At 36.6% G+C, this 24,248-nt stretch overlaps 1 protein-coding gene across 2 annotated transcripts in view; it reads right to left on the bottom strand.

Annotated features, from left to right (window-relative positions):
* The window catches only part of LOC150005174 (ubiquitin-conjugating enzyme E2 E2), a 279,051-nt gene that overhangs the window by 241,260 nt on the left and 13,543 nt on the right, over positions 1-24,248 (bottom strand). For both annotated transcript variants that reach the window (XM_090283018.1, XM_090283016.1), the window contains exon 3: positions 22,472-22,522. In XM_090283018.1, the coding sequence (XP_090139144.1) occupies positions 22,472-22,522 (51 nt within the window). The remainder of the gene's footprint in view (positions 1-22,471; positions 22,523-24,248) is intronic.

The raw sequence follows: 24,248 nt of genomic DNA, 5'->3' as shown, positions 1-24,248 counted from the left end.
AGTTGGTTAGAGTGTTGTCCTGATGCACCAAGGTTGAGGGTTTGATCCCTGGTTGGGACACATACAAGAATCAACCAGTAAAGGCATAGATGGGTGGAGCAACAAAATGGTATCTCTCCCTCTCTCTCTTTCTAAAAATCAATAGATAAAAATTCTTTAAAAAAGTGAATAAGGACAAACAGAGAAAATACTTAGGCTTAAATAATCACAACTTCACAATACAAAGGGCTTAATTCGCCCTTACAGTAAGTGTGTAATGCTTAGAGGTGAAAATGCCAAACATCCTGTCAAATTTCATCTGTGGCTTTCACTGAAGACATAGTAAGTCTTGGAAATTCATAATGGCATCATAAACAGTGCTGTTGTGCACTGCAGACACAAAACTACTTAATGACAGGTTTTCTCCCCAAACAAAATAACTGGATCATTATCATTTATTAAGGATAACATGGTAAAACAGAACCATGTTAATGTAATAAGCACACTGCTATGCAGGTACACAGTGCCATATATCAAGTATTACCCAAGTGAGCTGTTTACCTAATAACTTTAAAATATTTTAACTGACTAGTGCATTAGCATAGCTTTAAAACAAAACACAAATTAATTATGCCCTATAAGAACTGTTGCTCTGAAGAATTAAAACTTTAATAAACAATTGAAACAAGAGGAATGCAACACTGTTAGTGGAATAAATTTAAAAAATGGGAACTACTAGTTAATAAAACGTGAATGCTTGGCCAATTAGCCTAACCTGAAATATTAAGCAATAAAGTATGTAGGGAAATTATTGAGATGCCTAATCTCCAAGTCAACATTTCCAAAATTCAATTGCATGCTCCATGATAAGTAAAAACCTGCAACCAAAGACAAGGCTGGCACCATGGCACTAGAGCCATAGGGAAATTGGGAAGACATGGGAATTATGCTTTAAAAGAGTATCAAGGGTGAGATCATTCTTGTCAAAAGTTGATTTTAAGTAATAATACGCTTTCCAATTTTTCAAATAGCTCATTTTGCAATTCTATCCATTAAGAGGAAAGAACTTTTCTTTCTATTCAAAATCCAATTATCATCAACCAAAGGATGAAACACCAGCATACCTTGTAGAACCTCTTTTGCTTTATCAGCCAATAACTAAGAACAGGCTCCTAGGTAATTGGTGTTTGCGAAACCTGAATTTCCTCTTATTTCATCCACCTCCCTCTTAGTTCACCATCCTTCTTTCATAGATTCTCTTAAACCTTGCCACCACCACTCAATATACTTGATTAGCATTTTTTAAATTGTAAGACAATGTTTTCCTTATGCTAAGTGAAAGAATCCAAACACAGAAGGCCACACCTTGTATAATTCCATTTATATGGAATGTCCAGAATAGGCAAATCCATAGAGACGCAAAGCCCATCAGTGCTTGACGAGGGCTGGTGGTAGGGGAGGAAGAATAGGACGTGGCTGCCAAAAGGTACAGGGTTTCTTCCTGCAATCATACAATCTTCTGGAAGCAATAGTGGTGATAGTTTGCCCATCTTTTGAATACACTAAGCCAACTAAATTACACTCTTTAAAAGGGTGAATTTTATGGTGTTTGAATTATATCTCAATTTAAAAAGAAAGCAGCCTGAGGTCCTTTATAGGGTACAAGGTAGAAGCTCTACACCCCTCAATAACCCAGCAATTCCATGATCAATCACTCTATGACAGAATCATAACTGCAGTTCAGAATGAGGTCCTAAACTAGTAAGAAAATGCTAAACTCAGTGTACTCTATTTCAGAGGCAAGAGAAATGCAAAACTCACTTTTGAAACACATTTTATCTTAAAAATGATAACATACAAAAATCTGGGGACTTGAAGGGACACATTTCAGTTGTTCAATGAACTCACTTATGCAGAATGCTTTACCTTCCAAAAACACACATGTATTGGACAGTGTTTCCATCTTACTGAAAAACATCCTTTCTCCAGCTACTTTGATTAATCCTACGTACTGGCTTTTAAAAACACCCTTTCTCCCTCATGTTCTTAGGGAGAAAACTCCCACCTACCCCTCAAAGTCAGCTCAAGACCAGCTAACTGCTCCTAACCAGCCCTCACCATTTTGTTTCTTTTACCTGCCACCATACATATCGCCCGCTCATAACAAGTTAACATCATATAATTATGTTTGCACAATGCTTCAGTGTTCTAGGACCTTTCGTTTACATTATTATGTTACTGAATAGATCTTTTTATCATCCCATGAGGTAGGTAAAGCAAGTTGAGTAAAGATAAGGGATTTGTTCAATTTCTCAGGGGCAGAGCTTGGACTAAAATTCAGAGATGCTGACTGAGCTTTGACCAATAAGAAGAAGGTGTTCGGTAGGTTTTTGGTCAATGCATGAGCAAGACTGCTAGATGAACTATCCTACTACTTACATCACACTTCCTTTGTACACCACCTGATGTTTTTCTCTAGTTACTTCAAGTGATCAGCCGTATTTCACGAATTAAGATTTTAAGTTTCTAAAGAGGCCATATTTTACAGTTATGCCATTTTCCCACAGCACTGAGCACATGTAGATGAACTGATTGAAATAAAAAACCACCCATGAACACTGAATATATTCATGGTTATTGAGCTGCATCATCAGAAAAGACAAACTGAACAGAAAAACACTAAAAAAAATTTTTACTCTTCCTCTTTTCCCATTTCCAGAACTTGTATGAGAGATAAAGACCAAACTTAAGCTCAATGTTGTGAAGAAATAATTAACAAATGCATTAATATTCTGTTTATAATTATATTATACAGAATATTTTTTAGCTTAAGTAGAAAGAAGCTTATGCCTTTCAAAAATTATTATTCTCCTAACTATTGATGGTAACAGGCTTTGCTACAAGACGTAAGACCTAAGACAGCTCACATAACTGTGAGAATAAAGCAAAGTACCTCATAGTAAATGTAATTAATATAAAAACTAGAGACTACATTTTAAGGAAACAATATTTTAGCTGACAATAAACACAGCCTCAATTAATGAGTTTTGTAAACATGAAGAACTACTGAAATTAATCTAGTGATAAAATAACCAATGCAACCTCCTAATAAACTTTCTAATCATCTCCCTTTTGCTGACAGGAGCAGCTGATGAGACTTCCACATACAGACGAAAATGGAAAACCTTTATCAAGATGTATTGACAACCAAGCAATCTAGGGTCACAAGCAAGATACTTATTTGTATGCTCAGCTTTTTAGACAAAAATAAAACATCCAGAAGTTCTCTGCATAAATCATATTTGCGTTCCTATTGTATCTATCAACATATTGAGAAGATAATGAATTGTATGTGATGTACCTTCACCATCTTCAAAGTAAATGAAGAACATAAGTGCATGCAACCCTTATGTGCCACACACTACTCTTGAATGCTTTGCACATATTAACACATATAATCTTCACACACACCCATGCAATTTTACAGATGAGGGAACTTAAACACAAAGAAACTGGTGTGTAAAACTGCCTCTCTACCTCAAAGAAAGAGGTATTGTGGGTGCACTGAGAGCAGACAGAATTAGAGAATGAAGGTGATATTTGAGCGGGCCTTACAGCCAAATGCAAGAAGTGGAGAAAACGCTATGCTTACGCACATCTGTAGGGAAAGGCTTTCCAACTCTGAGACTTCTATTTGGACTCAGCACACAGAGGACACAGGCAGGAGTGATGACACAGACATGCAGTCCACATACACAGGAAGTGCTGGAGAGCATGCATAAACCAGCTCTGGTTTAAGTTCACTAGCAGATAAGAGTATAAAATAACTATGGGACATTTACACAATGGGATACTACTCGGCCATAAAAAAAGAAGAAACCTTTACCCTTTGTGGCAGCATGGATGAACCTGGAGACCATTATGCTAAGTGAGAGAAAGACAAAACCGTATGATTTCACTCACATGTGGAACCTAGTGAACAAACTGAACTAACAAGCAACAGAGAGACAGGCTCATAGGGAGAGAGGATGACAGTTATGGCAGCGGCAAGGGGTAAGGGTTGAAGGGATCAAGCAAAAAGGAAGAAGGACTCACGGACATGGACAACAGTGTGGCGGCTGCAGGGGGGAGGGGGCCTAAGGGGGTTAAATGGTAATGGAAAAAATACAATAAAAATTAAAAAGAGAAAAGAGTAGCCTTTGCTGTTCTTCAGGTATAACATTCTTGACAGCTTTTTCTCAGTGGCTAAAATGAAGACGAGTGTATGTTGACCATACTTAATAGTGTATTTCAGGAGATGAGAAATAGATATATATAAACTGACATGCTACCAGCAACAACTTCTCTAGCAAGAAATACATTAGAGTAACAGAAAGACAGTAAATAAACACAAGCACAACCAGCTGTGTTCAGTCTATAGTCATAGTCCAGCTGTGAGTTCTCAAAAATATTCCTAATTAAGTTGGCCCCTGAGCCTGACTGCACAACATTCAGATGGGCAGAATCCTGCTTCCCAGAGGGAAAGCCTTCCCTCTTGAGCCTAATTATGGAGTCTGGTTAAATAGGTAACATGGATAATCTTGGTAAATTACACACACAAAAATTACTCTTAAAATCTCAATGCAATTTCATGCTCTTTCTGCACTTATTACTTTCCTGGTGAAGGCAGTGAGTAATTATAATCTCATTCCACTTTTTTATTAACTTGAAAATTTCATTCATGGTCCATTTTTGACTAAGAACTGAGTAGTCTCTTCTCCAAACTTCATAAAAACCTCACTCCTGGTTTTCCTGCTACTCCCTGGATGGCAAACTCCTCTGTCTCCTTTACTGACTCATCCTCCTCTACCCACCTCTAAATGCCATTTTTTCAGAGGGTGTGGTCTTGGGGTCCCTTATTTTTCTATTTCTTTTCCATACATAAATTCATCAAATCCTGTGTACTTATAAACCTTTATGACGACAACTTCAAATTGATATTTCTAGCTTTCCACTCATGTTCAACTGCCTATCTGACATCTCCATTTGGAAGGCTCACAGACATTTTACAATGAACATATCCAAAACAAAACTCTTGATCCTGTTTGCCAAACCACTTCTGCCCCCAAATCCTTCCCATCTCATTACAGGCAGCAGAATTTCCCCAACAGACTCAAACCTAATCGATTTCTCCCTTTTTTGTAACATTCCCCCTAATTCTGCCATCTATCCATCAGCAGCCAACAGCAGTCCTATCAATTCTCCTTCAAAAAAGACGTCTCTAATTTACCCTGTTTTCCATTTCCACTGCTACCACCCTAATCCGGAATACCATTCTCTCTCTCACCTGGGTGACTATGAGCCTATCATTTTATACCCACCCCTAGTCTAGTGGCCCAAGCAATCTTCGTAAAAGCCGAACTCTGCTAGATTAGGCTCCAGTCTCATTTTGCAATCTCATCTCGGGCCATTATGACATATCCCTGCCCACTCCCCAATCCCCTTCAATCCAGCCATACCAGACTTCTTTCACAGCAACTATCTGCTCCAGAGTCACAGTAAATGCAGCTTGTTACACCAAGTCCTCCACACCTTCTAGAGCTAGCAAGTTTTCTTCATTTAGTTCTCAGTGTAGACGTCACCTCCTTAGAAAAGCCTTTCAAACCCCAGGAAAAGTAGGTCCTTACTCTGAAACTCAACCCTTGTTTGTTTTCTTTATCACAATTATTATGTCTGTTTACTTCCCTGCCCCCGTAAGGCAGTCTGGGTTTTTGTCTTTGTTTTTTAAATACAAGTCCCAGTCTCTCTTCACAGCTGAAACATAAGCTCCACAAAGGTTGGGGATCCCTTTTGTTGTGTTTATAACGGCATCACCAGTATCCAGCACAGTACTAATCACATAATAGGCCCTTAGGAAACATTTGTTTAATGTTTAGTAAATATTAATTTCAAAATAAACTCTACTCAGCTTATTTTATTATTCACTTAATTTACTAATAGTTATTTTCTGAACACACCAGCACCTTACATGTTCTTATTCAAGAATGTATTTTTGAACCTATTCACAGGCTTCCCTATTAATCTCTGCCCAGCTGCTTTGTCAAACATGGAGACAAATTCTTACCTCTTAACAGTGTGGCAAAATGCATTCTCTGCTCTATCCTACCCTAATTCTAATAAGCGCTTAAAAAGACTCTTATCCTAAGCCGTTATGGGTCAGTATGTCAGTAGAACCCCTGCTTCCCAAGCCTCCAGCAGACTATGGGCATCAATCCCAACAGTCCTTCACTATGTCTAACTTGTAACATTCATGCTGTAAGTAAACAATTATCAGTTTAAGCATGCTTAATCTCTTAGCTAGCAAAGTGTGCTTACTCAAATACTGTCTCTACCTTGTAGATCAGTCAGAAATTCCTCAGCTGGACCCCCACATGAAGACCTGACTGTGGAGAAGCTGAAGGTCACTGGGTGCATTTACATGTATGTGTCCAACGGAATGTCCATCTCTGACTACCTGCACATAAAAGACTGAAAATTGTTGAACCAGAAATTACCATTTCCCAAATTCAGTCAGGAGTCCGCAAGTGGCTAAATTATAAAACTATACTCATTTTGGTCATGTCCCTGCCCAAACCACTAACTTCTTGAAATAAAACAAACGGGAATGAAAGACTATTTCAAGTATAGAGAATGATGATACCAGAAACCATGTACAACTCTATTTTTCTGCAAGAAAATTCTGTCAGCAACCAATTCTGTTAGCAACACCTCGAGTGAGCTAAAAAAAAAACCAGGAAAGTTATTTAACAGCTTTTTCCTGCTTAAAATTGGACACATCTGGCCCATACATAATTTGAAGGGTACAGAATCAATTTTAGATAACTACTATATAATTTTTATGATTATTAAATATCCTATAACACCCACATTTACATATTTGAGGAGGCTACCCTGAATTTAGTACTTAGAGCACTTTATCTATTATAATATATACAGGATACTATCTATGCTTCCTATTCTGTGGTTTTTAAATACTATGTATTTTCACCTACTACTACATTGTGAATTATTAATTTCCCACTAACACAGATCATAAATGAGTAAGTCTGCTACATAAATACTGGAGGCTAATTCTAATGTTGTCTTTTGGGTCTATTTTAACCTTTTAGGCAAAGCTAACTTACAATGAGGTTCTTTTGGTATTGCAATAACTAACGCCACTTGGCCATAGTCCAAGACATTTGGATAGTGCCAGAAGTGCTATATACCCACTCAAATTTAGAGCATAACACACAAGGATTTGTCTCAATGTATTAAGAAGTCATCTAAGACAAAATATTTATTATATGAACTATAAAAATTTCTAAAGGACTTGACACCAATGCAACAGGATAGTAAATTTAATTCCTTTGCCTCCTTTGAAAATTTGTCCCTTTACCCCACTTAATCCCAGTCATCTGCAAAATAAGGTAATAACACTATTAAATGTCATTTATAAACCAGGCTGTTGCAGGGCATTTACTGAAGTGATACACAATGCTTGGCCAAGAAGGCAAATCTTTTATCCTGCACTGGATAATGCGGTAGTTAACTCAGAAAGAGCTGAGAAAGACTACTATCCAACCCTGTCCTATTTTAGTCAAGGGGCTGCCTGATTCCCAAACCTTTACACTTACACTTTCTTAGATTTTAAACCATTTTACCCTGCCCTGGCAAGCTCAGGCTAGTGCTGGTGCCCCTCCTGCAGACACCAGGTCACCTCAGATCCAAAGACTGCACATGTTGGGCTCCATTTGCCTGCTAACTTGAGCCTAAAACCAAAATGTCAATTGCTGAAAGTAAGCAGCAATTTGGCCACTCTTCAGAAACTCTGTCCTAGCTTCAGGCAAAGATTTTCCTCTAGTACTTGTAGCTGATGTCACCTTCCAGGTCATCATCTGCACGAAGGTCTCAGATCATTCAGCTCTGATGCATTAGGCCAGAGAATTTTTAGCCTAGCCTACAGACATGACAGCTATTTTTAAATAATATTGGAGAAAAGTATTAAAATAAATGTCTCTTAATCAGCAAAATCATAAATGAAACAAGCAATCCACATGTACATGTAAAGAGCAGTGGTAGTTTCTTTAAAACTTTGAATTTTCTTTTAATCCTAAGATTTCTTGGCTCATGGAACATTTATGTCAGAAGAAACACATTGAAATAAACCATAAGGACACAAACAGTATTTTTTTCCAGAACCAAAGCACATAGGAGAAAACCATGAGGATTCCAGTTATTACAGTTTTATAGATTTGAAAGTATGCATACTGTCCAAATGAACATTCAGAAGATCTGTTTAGTACGCCTGATGTGGCTCAGTGGATTGAGCACTGGCCTGTGAACTGATAAAGGTTGCTGGTTTGATTCCCAGTCAGGGCACAGGTCTGGGCTGTGGGCCACGTACCCGTGTGGGGGCGTGTGAGAGGCAGCTGATTGATGTTCCTCTCATACATCGATGTATCTCCCTCCTTTCCTTCTCTCTAACAATAAATAAATAAAACCTTAAAAAAAAGATTTGCATTAGATGATTAACTTAATTATGTTGGCATTTGATTAACAATAATATTTCTATTCCTTGACTAAGTCAGATAAGTGGAGTTTATAAAAGAATATTTAATAATCTGAGGACCTATCATATTGATGGCTATTAATTCATGTGCCTAAATCCCACACCAGGCCTCTTATTTTCTCTTGTTATTCATATAGCATCATTTCTTATAAATCTAAAAGTTATGAGTACAGAAGGAAATAAAAGCCTCACTTATTAATTCAGATATGGAACTGATAACAAACAGCCTGCTTTAAACTGTCAGGCCAATAAACTATATAAATTACATATCACAGGCTCCAAATAGGCAAAGAAGATTGGAAAAAGATCATAATCCATGGGTAAACATGACAAAAGCTGATAAAAATATACATAACTGGTCTAGGGTTCAGCTGTGGGAAAATACCATTCTAGTGCTACCTCTCATCTGGTGCCTAAAATCCTCTGAAATAAGCAAACAGGTTGATTTTTAATTCCTCCAGAGAAGGGGCACATATTACCTCCCAAAGCTGCCCATTATTTCTTTGGACAGCTCTGACTGAAGATGAAGCCTTCATATCAAGAAGAAAATGATTTCCTTCTAATTTAACACAGCAGTGCTTGTTCTACTCCCTGAAATCACACCGAATAAAATTAATCTCTCTTCCATTTTATGGCTCTGAAAATAGTTAAACACAGCTATTATGGCCCCCTCACTTTTCCATACAAAATAACTCCACTTCCTTTCAAATGTACTTCATGATCACCAATAACAATTCCCATTTTCCTATACTAATTGTATCTAAATTTCCTAAGTGTATAAAATGTATCCATTCTACCCATGAAATAAGCAACACAGTGAAGGAGCGGAACTGAATGCTCATCCTGGCTTTGTCCTTAAATTGTATGCCTTGGGAAAACACCATTTTTAAATCTGGGCTGGAGAGAGTGCCAGACCATAAGCTTTTCAGTTTCAATACCCTATGAGTCTATCTAAAAACAATAATTTGCACTACTGCTATCATTTTGCTAAAAAGTTAAAAATAAACATTTAACCAGTGCTTTATAATATTAATACTTTAAAAGGATCTTTTATGCTCTAAAAAATAATAGTATTTAAGAGCCCATGGCTCTTAGACTATAATGGTGGTTGGTGGGAAGGGAGTGGGGAGACAAAGAAGTATTTGTCCTATGCTCAACAATGCTATGATCTTACTATGCAAACAACTGAGATTTGTACTTATGTAGTATAATTACACAACTACAGTAAGAGGCCAAAATGACCTGGCCGTTTCCTCTTACCCAATATTGAATTAAGCATACATTTAAGCCTGAGAAGTCATTATTCTTCTACATATGTACTAAGATACAGTAATTACTAGTCACATATAACTAAGTTACAATTAAGTAAAATTTGAAATACATTAACTCGGTTGGAGTAGCCTCCTTTCAAGTACAGAATACCACATGTGGCTAGTAGCTATGTTACACAACTCAGATATAGAACACTTCGATCGTAATAGTAAGTTTTACTGGGGCAATGCTGTTCTTGATTGATTCATCTATGTTTTGCAAATGGAAGAAAGCATAGCAAAATCTCAAAATACTTGGGCTCTACAGTTTGAAATACTAAAGTTGAAATCCTAGTTCTGCTACCTACTTGCTGTGTAATCTTGGACAAGTTACTTAATCTCTCCAAGACTTATCTTCTCACCTATAAAATACTGTCAAAAACTTTTATCTACCTCAATGATAGTCATGAAGATAAAATGAAATAATGCAGGCAAAGCATTAAGCAGCACACTGCCTCAAACACTGGAAGCTTTAAATAACCATTAGCTCCCCTGTATAATTAACTGCATTGATTCATAGGGGCATTGAACATCAACTGAATACTAAGATTTGATATAGAGATTAAAGAAAGACCTCATACCCACTGGGTATAACAGGTAAAATGGTTATAATATGAAGCAGCAGGAGAACTGACAAGAGTGGCATGCATGATAGGAGGGGCCTGGATTCTAGATGGAGGGAATAGCAGGTGTCAAGGCAGAAATCTTAGTTCTGGTATGAGGGCTCTGGCTTTCCTTTTGGTTGTTTTCAAATTATGACTAGGCTTCATCTTTCATGCAGGTGAGAGTGGAGGGAGAGAGTCTACCTATTATATTATGGAGCAGAAAATCAATTTTAGCTTATGGCTTTGCCTGGTTCTATTCTACATTTTAAAATAACAAGCTGTTTCTACACAAATATGGATTTAGATATATCTTTTTTTCTTTCTTTTCATTTTTTTAGAGAGAGGGGTCAGGGAGGGAGAAAGAGAAGGAGAGAAACATCTATGTGTGAGAGAAACCTCAACTGATTACCTCTCGCACATGCCCCAAACCGGGTCCTGCTCACAATACAGGCTTGTGCCCTGACCGGGAATAGACCTGGCGACCTTTTGCTTTGCGGGATGACATTCAACCAACTGAGTCATGCTGATCACGGAGAGATACATCTTTAAAGGAATCCAGTAAGTCTCTAAAATATGCAGACATTCTACAATTCTAAATGAACATTTACAAAAAAAATAAAAAGTCAAAAAGCAACTGATAAATTTTTTAAAAAAATCAAAATTTGCATTGTTCTCAAAATAAAATATACTAACAAAAATTTGCTTGTTATTTGCAATAATGCTTAGTTGATAAAAGATATTTAAGTCAATAAATTTAATAATCACTATAAAAATGCTTGGAGTGTGATAAAAAATACAGTTTTCGGGACATCTTAAAAGATAAAACAGCCATGGGGATTAAAATATTACACGTTAGAGAGTATGATGACACTATCTAAAATGCTTAGGTAATAAATATGAAGTAATAAAACTGGGCAAACTAAAACAAGTGGTAAAATGTTCTGTTGCTATTATAAAATATAATCCCAATGTGATCATTTAATGCATGTTTTTTTTTCCAAACACATTCTTGTACTGTTCGTAAAGCAACAAATAATAGAAAATATATATATCAAAGACCATAAGCAATGGGAACTAAACGCACTTTACCACACTCAACATTTTCTTTTATTATGAAATAAACATTTCCAAACCTATATTTAAAGGCAGATGTAAAAAAAATAACATTTTGGAACAAGAAAGGAGGAAATTGAAATAGTATGTGCTCCCCAAGTACAGTGTTGAAGTAAAGCTACATGTCAGCAAACGGTGACACCCCAAGTTCCCCATCTAAAGTAACAGCTCCTTCAGGCTCTATGTTGGTTGTGCCCCAGGTGAAAAGTCAGCCTCAAGCTAAAGGCAAAAAGAAAACCATAAATACAAGGTGGGAAAAGTAGGCCTATAGTTGTAATACAAATAAATCATAAAATTAATAAATAACAATACAAAAGTCTGTTTCGCATACTCGCAACTGTTAGCCTACTTCTGCCAGCCCTGTACATCTTGACAGTAACGAAGGAGTACACCTTAAACAACATAAAAGGCAGTAAACAAGAACACAAACCGATCAATCTCTCTCTCACACACTGGTGTTTCTCTCCCTCTCTTTTTCCCCTTTCTCTAAAGGTAAATAAATACAATATTTAAAATAAATAAACAAGCCTGGAACTCTGAAATGCCTACAGAACATAAGGTAAGAGCATGCTTTCTCATTCTGTCACACTGTTCACATACTTCAAAACTCTTCAGCTATCCAACTTCCAGGTGACAGCCCAAACAATTTTTAGCTCTTCTACCACTCAGTGCCTACCAAATGTTGCCATTATAAGGTCCATGCAAAATCACTCAATGCTGCAGCAATGGAGTCAAAAACTCATGGGAGAAAATAAAAATATTCCTCAATTATCTATACTAAAGAAAGAGATGGATATGAATTCGGTATCCTATATAACATAGACCATCAATGTATATTTAAATTTTGTCATGTTAATAACTCCTCATAAGAGGCATTTTAGCATTCTTCTAAGCGATACATATTTACATCACCTTTTAGTTATTCACACTGTTAATTTACTAACAATCTGCCTTGCTACAAAAGGATGCTGAGCAGCTTAAAATTTTTATGTAGTGTCAAAGAACAAAATGATGATATGGCTATAAAGGGGGGATAAGAAAATAAAACACAACCAGAGTTGAGGTTTCTACACAAAGTAAAGATAATCATGAAAGTCAAAAGTAAATAAGGCTATTAGCTTCTGGGCTACTAAAATAAAAAGGAGCATTATCAATTTTAAGATTTGCAGAGTCCATGGATATCGGTAGTTTCTACCAATACGTACACCGTACCATCATTCTCTTAGTCTTGGTTCTCTAAGGATCTGTATATTTTATGTCTCAATTAGCTGTAACCAGATCTTTAAGGATCAGGAACTACCTGGATATCTACACCTGACCTAGCACAAATCTAATATTAAGCCCTTAATACATTCTGAAGTGAACTGTAAGGGAACGTGACCTAGAATTAGATAAAGTAACAGGGTCAATCTGGCACAAAAAGGCAGGCATCTACAAATACCTAGTTAAGAACTGTCACATGTAAAGAAATTCTTTACCTGGACAAGTGCCAGTAAAAGTAACACTAACATATACATGCACACAAACATACACACAAGGGAATGTGGTAGAGATCACCATATTCAAAAAATTACTTTTCAAAGATTCTACGGAGCTAAATACAGTCTCATGGAACTCAGAAATACAAGTCAAACATAGTACAAATAATATTTGGATTGCCTTGCATGTGCATGTTGATTTTTTTTTTCTTAACTGAATCACAAATAGTTCGAACCAACTGTAATTTTGAGTTTATTTCTCTACTCACATATGTGGAAAAATAAAAGATGAAAGATCAGAAAACCTGAGTTTAAATCCAAATCAATCATTTCTAGTTGTGCAACCCTGAGCAAGTTGCTTAACCCCAGGTATCCCTCAGAGTGCTTAAAGAAGTCTAAACGATGGTGACGGAAGGAGCCCTGACTTGGGGTGGGGATCACGCAGTACAATACACAGATGACGTATTATAAAACTGTATATCTGAAACCTATATAATTGTATTAACCAATGTCATCCCAATAAATTCAATAAAAAAGACCAAGTGACAGATATGATAATCCTTAAAAAGATATGAAGTGCTATATAAATATTACTATGATGATGAAAAAGAGGAAAACAATTAGTAACGGTAATTAGATTTTTGCACTGGTGGCTCCTAGAGATCATCCCTATATAGACACTGTCCCCAATTTCTATCTCAATCCCTTTCTGTTCTATGATACAGTTTTGAAAAGTGTTAATCCACTTACATTTTCCCTACATACTGTTTCCATTACTGTAATCTGTAAAATACATTTTCCTCTATTAAATGGCTCTTATCAACAGTAAGGTGAGACAATGGTTAGGTATATGTCCAGTTCTGGCCTCTTCTAGGCTGGGAATACCTGGTAATTTGTTAAGAAAATGAAAAGTAAATCAAAGAATTTACAGTTGCTGATTCAAAACTTACTACAAAGATGCCGTAATGAAGACTGTGATACTGGCACGACAGACATATATCAATGAAATGAAATTGAAAGTTCAAAAGTAAACCTTCACATTTATGATCCATTCACTTTTCAACAAGGATGTCAAGAAAATTCAATGGAGAAAATGGTCTTTTCAGCAAACACTGCTGAGATAATTGGGAATCCACACAGAAATGAATGAGACTGAACTTCTCTCTCACCCACATACAAAATGGATCAGAGACCAAAACATAAAAGCTAAAACAAGAAAACTCTCACAACAAAAATACAGGTGTAAGTCTTTAGTCTTAGATTAGGCCACAGTTACTTAGAAATGACACCAAACACACAAGCAAAAAAAGAAAAAAATAGATAAACTAGACTTCATCAAAATGTAAAACTTTTGTGCTTCAAAAGTCACTACAAACATAGTGAAAAAAGTATCCAAAGAATAGAAAAAAAAATTTGCAAATCATATATCTATTTCAGGACTTGTACTGAAGATAAAGAACAATGACAACTCCATAATAAAAAGACAACTCAATTTAAAATGGACAACTGATGCAAATAAACATTTCTCCAAAGAAGATACAAAGCATACGATAAGATGGTAGTCATCATTATCCATCATGGTAATGCAAATCAAAACCACATGGACACACTGCTTCACACCTGCTAGGACGACTATCATTGAAAAGACAGGCAGTAACAATCGCCAAGGCTGTGGAGAAGGTGGAACTCTCATACCCTGATGGTAGGAAGGAAAAATGATGAGGCCACTTTGGGATACAATCTGGTGGTTCCCCAAAAGGTTAAACAAAGTTACTATAAAACCTAGCAATTCCACTACTTATAGAAATAAAAGCAAATGCCCACACAAAAACTATACAAATGTTCACAGCATTATTCATAATAGCCAAAAAGTGAAAACAACCGAACTGTCCATCAACTGATGACTGGATAAGTAAAATGCAGTTCATACAATGGAATATTATAGATATAAAAGGAAACGAAACACTGATGCACGTCCCAACATGAATGATGTTGAGAACATCGTGCTTCATAAAAGAAGCCAGTCACAAAAGACCACATATTGTATGATTCCGTTTACACAATATGTCCAGAACAGTCAAAACCACAGAGACAGAAAGTAGACAATGGTTGCCTCCTGCTGAGTGGTGAGAGAGTTGGGAGGAAATGAGGAAGCAGTAACTGCTAAAAAAAAGGTATGATGCATCTTCTGGGGGTGATAAATATGTTGTAAAATTGATTGCGATGGTTAGGCAAGTCTGTAAATATACTAAAAGCCATTGAATTTTACACTTTACATCTCAATAAAGCTGTTACAATTTTTAAAAAGTAAAGCAGAGCCTGTGTTCAACGAAATGTAGCCCATTGAAACATAGTAATAAAAAGTGAAAACTGCTAATATAACTAAACTACATCCTCTTCTTTAGTATTTCCTCCTTTTACTTGCTCAATTACTAAATCAAAAATCAAAACCCAAACGAATCATTTTACCAGTAGTCTCTACTTTCGAAAAGTAGTAAGAATCTCTGTCTCATATACATGTTCACAAGGCTAATACAAAATTGGACAGTATCAGATCATACCAGAATTTGACTTTAGCTTTTCTGGAATACAGAAAACAAGTTATCCTTAGACAACAAAAATTTTTAAATTTTAATTTGTCAATTTTCCTAACTGTCAGTTTTGCACTAGCATCAAGGACATATAAATGAACACACTAGCACATTTACAGATTTAAGATCTGTGCTTTTAACAATCTGTAAAGAATCCCGAAAGTCACAATATAGTTATTTACAAGGGGCAGCAATTCTACCAGTCGGAGCTCTGTCAAGTACGGTATGAACTTTACCCGCTCGATCCAGCTAAGCTGGTGTGCAAGCACTGAAGCAGTGAGCAGTGAACAACAACCCAGCATCTCCAACTCAGCTGGGTATCAATCTGCAGAGACCTCAAAACAGAGCCCTAGCAAATCTTATGGGTCACTTATGTTACCCATGATTAGAGCTGAGCCATGCAAATGTATTCTACTTTTTATAGGAAATACTCAAGTATACAACCAAATTTCACCCAAGTTGTATATAATTTTCCATGCATATGGCTCTACATGCCCTATGATTTCATGAACAAAAACGTTTTTTCTTAGATGTATCATAAAGTTTGGTTTTTAAACATTAATTCATATTGTAATTTTTAAAAACTTATAATTTAACCCAGTTTAAAAAAGGACTGTATTATACAGACATGTGTTTCCTATAAGAAGAAATAATCTAACCTATTATCAAAGTATTTCATGAATACTCTTTAAACTAATACTTAGGTTCATTCAAAACCTGAAAAAAATTAAACAATACTATAGTAGAATAACTTCCTCTAAAATGCCTTATAAAAACTTATCTCTTTACACTGAGTGATATAATTTAGGGAGACTTTTATGTCCACAACAATTTCAAATACAGACTTTCAGAATACTTAAACATATGCTAGTTAGTTCCTTCAATATAATTCTAAGAACTGCTTAACTGAACATCATATAAGAGATGTACCAAAATTCAGAAGTCCCATTTCTAACCTGACAGACACACAGAACTAGGCTGTACTGGTCTGTTCAAGTTCCTTGAAAGTGATAATAAACCATACTCTTAAGTGGGATGCAACACCCACCCACTGCTACTGAGACAACAGATGAAAACCCTCCACTCCAATGGCCTAAACAGGTAAACCCACCGATGTTCCCTCACACATAAGCTTTAGTTGTGATACCAAGCTCACAACTACCCAAGCAACCCAAAGGAAGGCTTTTGAGAGGCATGGATTACTGGCAAAGGTGATACACAAAGGAATGGGATTTTGATTCCTTCTATTAGGCAGATAGCTTTACTTTACTAGACTTCTAGAAACTAAATCATTCGACACTAGGACAGATGTGCAGTCAGCACAGAACTTTTAAAAGACTCAAACACAAAAGCACTCTTAAACTTTATGCCAAAAATAAGCTGAAGTAAAATTATTCTCTTAACTTCTTTTTCTGAAGATAGCAACCACATTCTCACTGAAACAGAGATAGGCACATTAACAAAAAAACCACAATCAAATATTTGACACCAAACAATTCAAAAACCTCAGTAATCCACTTAACAAACACACTGAACACATCTATATTAAGAAGTACAAGCACACAGAGAAGGCAAAGCTAATTACCACTCTCCAATCAGCAACAGCATAGAGGATCCTCTGCTTGCCAAAAGGGAGAAGCACACATATGAAGGTGGGGGATAGGATCTTGATCGCTGCCTGATCCAGTACAATCAACTACTTTGGATCAATAAAAGGAGCCAAAGCCACTGCACCATAGACTTCAATCTCACTTCTAAAGCAAACTCACTGGCTCTCTAATCTTCATACCATTCAATAAATTTCCTTGCAAATTCCCATAAGCAAATAAATTCATCAAAGCAGGTACAGGCATACCTCGTTTTATAGTGCTTCACTTTACTGGGCTTCACAGATGTTGTGGTTTTTACAAATTAAAGGCACACCCCTCCACCAGCAAAAGATTACGACTTGCTTAATAGCAACACCCCCTTTATTACGGTGGTCTGGAACCAAATCGACAGTATCTTCATGGTATGCCTGTACTTTTCTACAATGCTATATGTCAAATATATCTCAATAATATCAGGAGAGGGGAAAATGCAACAAAATAGGTATCTTTCCGGAAACTGTCTGAAGAGCTTAGTATGTGTGACATCACATTTAAAATGCTTTATTTATAAAGAGCTTATGTAACCAGTAATAATATCATTAACTAAGGCTCAATGAAAAAGTACATCTCCAAATTTCGGTTGACACTATAAACTTTTCTTTTTTACTTTAAATAGAACCATGGTTTAATTATTTTATTTAAATAATAACCATTATGTAATCTCTTTCCTCACACTTAAGTTTTCAGGCATTTTTACAGCATGTTGGTTTAATCAAAGTTAAATTATTATCTGCAGTAAGTCAAGGCTAAATCAGAGTAATGTATTAGAAAATAATATATCCAACAGCAAAGTTGCAGTCTAACCATCACATATTTTATGCGTGTTTCACTTATCAAAAATAAGCCTTAAACAAACTTATTAAAACAAAGTAACATGTTTATTTTGCCAATAATCTGTTGTCAAAATTTAGGCAAGTATATAAATTAAGTTCACATACTTACTAGTGATCTCATTTGTAAAAAGGTTACAAAATAATATACGTGGTAAAAGTTTATTTAAAAAAAAAGATTCAAACAATTAAAGCAAATATTATACTAAGAAATGGGGAATTTTAGGTTTAATTCAAACTGGAGTTCTTTTGCAAATCAATCCATTTACATGAATTGGCTACCAAAGCCTAAACAGTGATGTAACAGTCTCAAGTGTGACAGAAACTCTTACCATTAAACAGTTTTACCTACAAAGAAATGTGTTCTATTTGAGTGAACATTCTTTGAACATTATAGCAAGTTTATATATTATATATGACTCATATAAAGAACTATATTAGATTCACCACCAACATAATAAACATTATTAGAATTTTCCCTACACAAAAGTTGTTAACTAGCCAACTATCAACATAGTCATCTGCAAAATTTTCACTTTTATAATATCTGTTATTTTTATTTTCACATAAAAATAAGATCAGTATAATCAGAAATCAGACAAAACAATAAATTCTACCTGCATTCAATATTGGAATCACTTTTCTGTAATCTTTCCTCTCACCTGCAATCCACATGACTACCAATTCAAACTATAAAAACTCCGTATTGGCCTGGTTCCAACACGGACCTCGGATCAAAACAGAAAGAAATGTCTTAAAATAGCCAAACAGCCATCTTCCAATTACTGTACCAGACTGAAGATATAGTAAAAAGCTGAAGGTTATTTTTCTCCTCTTCCTCTATATACCTGTATATCATTAATCATTTCCAGGCAGTACCTGTAACTCCTATAGGCAAACTCTTAACCAGAAAATTGATGACATGTGGTCATAAAGGAAAGAGCTTTAAATTTAACATCAATGCCTCAAATCACCCATTCTTACTTAGTCACAACCAATGACTATAAGAAATAACGTAAACCAGGAAGAACAGTTTAATGTTTCAGTACTTTAAGAAATCAATGTCCAACAAGATAACTGAATAATTATCAAACAGCAAATATTTTGAACACACCATTATTCTGTCTTTAAGAAATCACTTAAGGACCCAACACCTCTTCTTTTAAAAGATAATCGTGAGGCTTCCGGTCAAGATGGCGGCTTAGGCAGACAAGGCTCACCTCTTTGCACAACCACATCAAAATTACAACTAAAACATAGAACCACCACCAGTCAGAACCATCAGAAGTTGAGTTGAATGGAAATGTGACAACTATGGAATTAAAGAAACCACATTCACCAAAACTGAGCCAGCAAGCTGGTGCCATATCTGAGGCTCCATCAACCTGGCTAACACTGTTTGGCCCACCTTGGAGATCCCAAGAGATATTGCCCTACCCAACTTACCAGCTCACCCAAACTGCTTTTCCATATGAATGGCTTGGTCTGGGTTTATGCTTCACAACTTCCTAAATCCTAGAAGAAACTGCTGGAGTCCCAAGCAGTTACTCTTAAAGAACACACACATAGACTTATTCAGACTCATTCCCTGAGCTCCAGCACCAGGGTAGCAGCTTGAAAGAAACCAGTGGCATATAGGGAGTAATTAAAGTGTCTGGCATCAAGACAAGAGCTGGGGCACAGCGTACTCCTAGACCAGCGGTTCTCAACCTGTGGGTTGTGACTCCTTTGGGGGTCTAACAACTCTTTCACAGGGGTCACCTAAGACCATCGGAAAACACATATATAATTACATATTGTTTTTGTGATTAACCACTATGCTTTAATTATGTTCAATTTGTAACAATGAAAATACATCCTGCATATCAGATATTTACATTCCAATTCATAACAGTAGCAAAATTACAGTTATGAAGTAGCAACGAAAATAATTTTATGGTTGGGGGTCACCACAACATGAGGAACTGTATTAAAGGGTCGCAGCTTTAGGAAGGTTGAGAACCACTGTCCTAGGCAGAGGTGTGGGCAGAGGCCATTGCCCCTTTTCTGAACCCTCCCCTGACAGAGCCACAGAGCTGGTAGGCAGGTGCCATACCTGAGCTCCATCACCCTGGCTAACACTGTTTGCCCCACCCTGGAGATCCCCAGAAACTATCCTACCCAACTTATGAGCGACCCAAGCTGCTTTTCCATATGAATGGCTGGTCTTGGCTCATGCTTCACAACTTCCTAAATCCTCTCAAACAAGCTACAGCCTGCCTCAGTGAGCCCCTTGCCCCAGTACCTCTTGCTATGTGGCCCTAGGCCTAGTACTAGAAGCAGCCAGCCTAGATTCATAGCTTGGCTTTACCTGCGAATCTCCAAGCCCAGAACCAGTAGCAGACATCTCAGATTGCTTTATAGCTCAGGCAAGATGGCCCCAAGCAAAACTGGTGGGGGCTGACCTTGGCCTGCACCACCCAGGAAAACCCAGGGCCAGAGGACAGCTACAGACCATGTCCAAGCACCACCACCCTCCCTCTGCACAGCTGATCCTCCACGGAGGGCAGACGTTGGTTGTCAGGGGTCAGAGACAACCCTTGAAGCTGACAGTCCTGGGAAAATCCCTCCCATTGATCTGCTAACAGCAACCAAGGCTCAACTACAAGAGGAGGGTGTACTCAGCCCACATGTATGGCACACCTTGAGTACCCAGCATGGCTGACAGGGGAGGCTGTGCCACTGGACCCGACAGTACACCTACTACATTAGACTATACTACCAAGACATGAAGTCAAAGCAGCCCTATCTAATATGTAGAAACAAACACAGGGAGGCTGCCAAAATGAGGGGACAAAGAAACACGGCCCAAATGAAAGAACAGAGCCAAAACCCCCAAAAAAGAGCTAAACGAAATAAAGAAAGGTAACCTATTGCATGCAGAGTTTAAAACACTGGTTATAAAGATGCTCAAGGAACTTAGTGAGGACCTCAGCAGCATGAAAAAGATCTGGTCAGAAACGAAAGATATACTAATTGAAATAAAGAACAATTTACAGGGAAGCAACAGTAGAGTGGAGGAAGCCAAGAATCAAATCAATGATTTGGAACATAAGAAAGCAAAAAACAGCCAATCAGAACAACAAGAAGAAAAAAAGAAACCAAAACAATGAGGATACTATAAGCAGCTTCTGGGACAACTTCAAAGGTTCAACATTCGCATCATAGAGGTGCCAGAAGGAGAAGAGAATGAACAAAAAAATTAGAAATCTATTTTAAAAAAATAATGAAAGAAAACTACCCTAATTTAGTGAAGGAAATAGACATGCAAGTCTAAGAATCACAGAGTCCCAAACAAGATGGATGCAAAGAGGCCCACTCCAAGACACATCATCATTAAAATGCCAAAGGTTAATGATAAAAAGAGAATATTAAAAGCAGCAAGAGAAAAGAAGTTAGTTACCTACAGGGGAGTTCTACAAGACTGTCAGCATTTCTCAAAAGCAACTTTGTAGGCTACAAGGGATTGGCAAGAAATATTCAAAATCATGAAAACAGGGACCTACACCAAGATTGCTCTATCCAGCAAAGCTATCACTTAAATGGAAAGGCAGAGAAAGAGCTTCCCAGACAAGAAAAAACTAAAGGAGTTCATCATCACCGAACCATTATTATATGAAATGTTAAGGGACTTATCTAAGAAAAAGATTAAAACTATGAACAATAAAATGGCAAAAAACACATATCTTTCAACCATTGAATCTATAAAACAACCTAAGCAAACAAGAACAGAGACAGAATCTCGGATATGGAGAATGTTTTAATGGTTGCCAATTGAGATAGGGTGTGGGGGAATGGAAGAAGAGGTGAGGGGATTAAGAAGTACAAACAGGTACTTATAGAACAGCCATGGGGATGTAAAGTACAGTATAGGAAATGGAGTAGACACAGAACTTATAGAGTTGACCCATGGACATGAACAATGGTGGAGGGATTGCCTGAGGGAGTAGGGAGTGCTGGGTAGATGGGGGCAAAAATCAGGAAAACTATAATAGCATAATCAATAAAATATAATTTAAAAAAGATTATTATATTTGTTACCCTATAACTTCATTATCTCATCCTCATTGAATTATTCTATTTTTGGCAATTCTATTCTACCACAACAAACATACTTGCTGAATATTCCATTTATGCACAGAAATAACCACCAGCACTGTCTTCCACAATCATTTCAATCCAAACCACAACAGTATTTTACTATCAGACTACAATAGTTGCACATCAGACCAATAGTTCAATTAGAACTTCTGCAAAAGATGAGAATAAAAATCCACAAATACTTACCTGCAGTTGGGAGGAGGATCCAATGTAATTTCTGCAAGTTCCTTCTGAATTCTTTAAAATAAAGACAAAGAAAGTTATGTTAAAATGTCTTCACTCTCTTAACATGTCATTAAAATTATACTTTTACACTAATATTTCTCATTTGTATGTTTTTAATTTTAAATACTAATATTGTATAAATCATCAATACGGTAACAACAAAGGAGGAATTTCTGCCACAATTTTGACAATGCACCTACAAAAGGTAACAATATTAGCCACTATCAGTGCACACAGTCTAGGGAAGCAGCACTGTGACTTAAATTAAAACTCATTAAACCAGTGAACTAATAACACTAACCAAAATTTTAAGCTTAAATTGCAAACTTTTGCCACATTATTTATGGATCATTCCAACTTCTGATTTGTACTAGAACATCCCATTTAGGATGAAAAGATGATCACATTAAGCTGCACCCAAGCATCTTGACTGATCCAATCAACTGAAGAAATAATTTTTGGGATCTCATTCCAACACCTGAAACTGCTATCAAAATAACATGTGATATTCCTCTCTGAAGACCCTAGGTTGGAACTTGTTGAGGCTTCTAACTTTGACACTATTCCTTCTGCTAGAATTATCCAATTAATATGTAAATAATCATGCTAATGTCATTGCATGAATTTCATGCAAAGTAGAAAAGAGAACTTTTTAAAAAAAAAACCTGCTTTTGCCCTGTGTTATTTTCAATTTTGATTTTTAAATGTACCTAACTCCCTATAAACATACACTAATGGTAAAGTGCTACACTGTTTTTTAAAATTATACTTAGCAAGCTCTTAACTATCACTCGTGCATTATTAAGTGTAGGCTTTATTAAACCAAATACAAAAAAAAAATCCTCAAACGCATTTCTTCTCCTTCGCCTTAGTTTTTAAGTGAGATTCACTACTGCTGGATGCCTGCTGTCTGGTAATTACTATGATAGTATATAGATGCTAGCTGACTAAAGCACCTTAAAAATAAAAAATGTGAACAAAAATATTTACTCTCAATTTCATTCTACACCTTTTTCATTTTTTTCCTTTATATTGAATTTATTGGGGTGACAGTGGTTAACAGAATTACACAAGTTTCAGGTGCACAATTCCACAACACGTCATCTTCACACTCTATCGTGTGCCCCCCCCCCAGGTCTCCGTCCTTCACCGCTTGTCTCCCCATACCCTCCTCTACCTCCCCCTCTACATCTTTCTCAGGACAACAAATGGAACTAGCAGAATGGATGTGATTCCTCCAAGAGGACCAGCACCAACTTCCTAAAGGAACTGCATGCGACTAATGTAATTTTCATTTCTCTAAGCCATGTGATTCAAGGTTGGAAAGGCAGTACAAAGTAAAGCAAGACTAATAAATCCAAAGCCAAAAAAACTTTCATTTTAATTCTGCCATGCCTTTGAGAGTTCTTGAGTAAAAAGACTGCTCAACCTGCTCTCTCTCTCAGCCTCAGTTTTCTAGGACAAATTCCATGATCTCTTTTATTTTTAAAACATATGATTTCCTTCTAATATGGACTTAGGATGTTTACATATGCATTGAAAGCATATACTGCCCACAATTAAATTAGAAAAGTCTCAAAGATCTGATATAGGAGAACACCCTTTTAATGGGTAAGTCCAGGTTAAAGATAGCAAACTGAACACACGCACATTAACACCCACACCTTTGGGACGCCAACCTGGTGCAAAAAGGAATAATCAGTAAAATAAGGGGGGTGGGGGGGAATCACCAATGAAT

This window comes from Furipterus horrens, unplaced genomic scaffold (assembly GCF_987537825.1).
Source record: "Furipterus horrens unplaced genomic scaffold, mFurHor1.1.pri manual_scaffold_7, whole genome shotgun sequence".
Classification (NCBI taxonomy): Eukaryota; Metazoa; Chordata; class Mammalia; order Chiroptera; family Furipteridae; genus Furipterus; species Furipterus horrens.
This window is presented reverse-complemented; position numbering and strand designations above follow the sequence as displayed.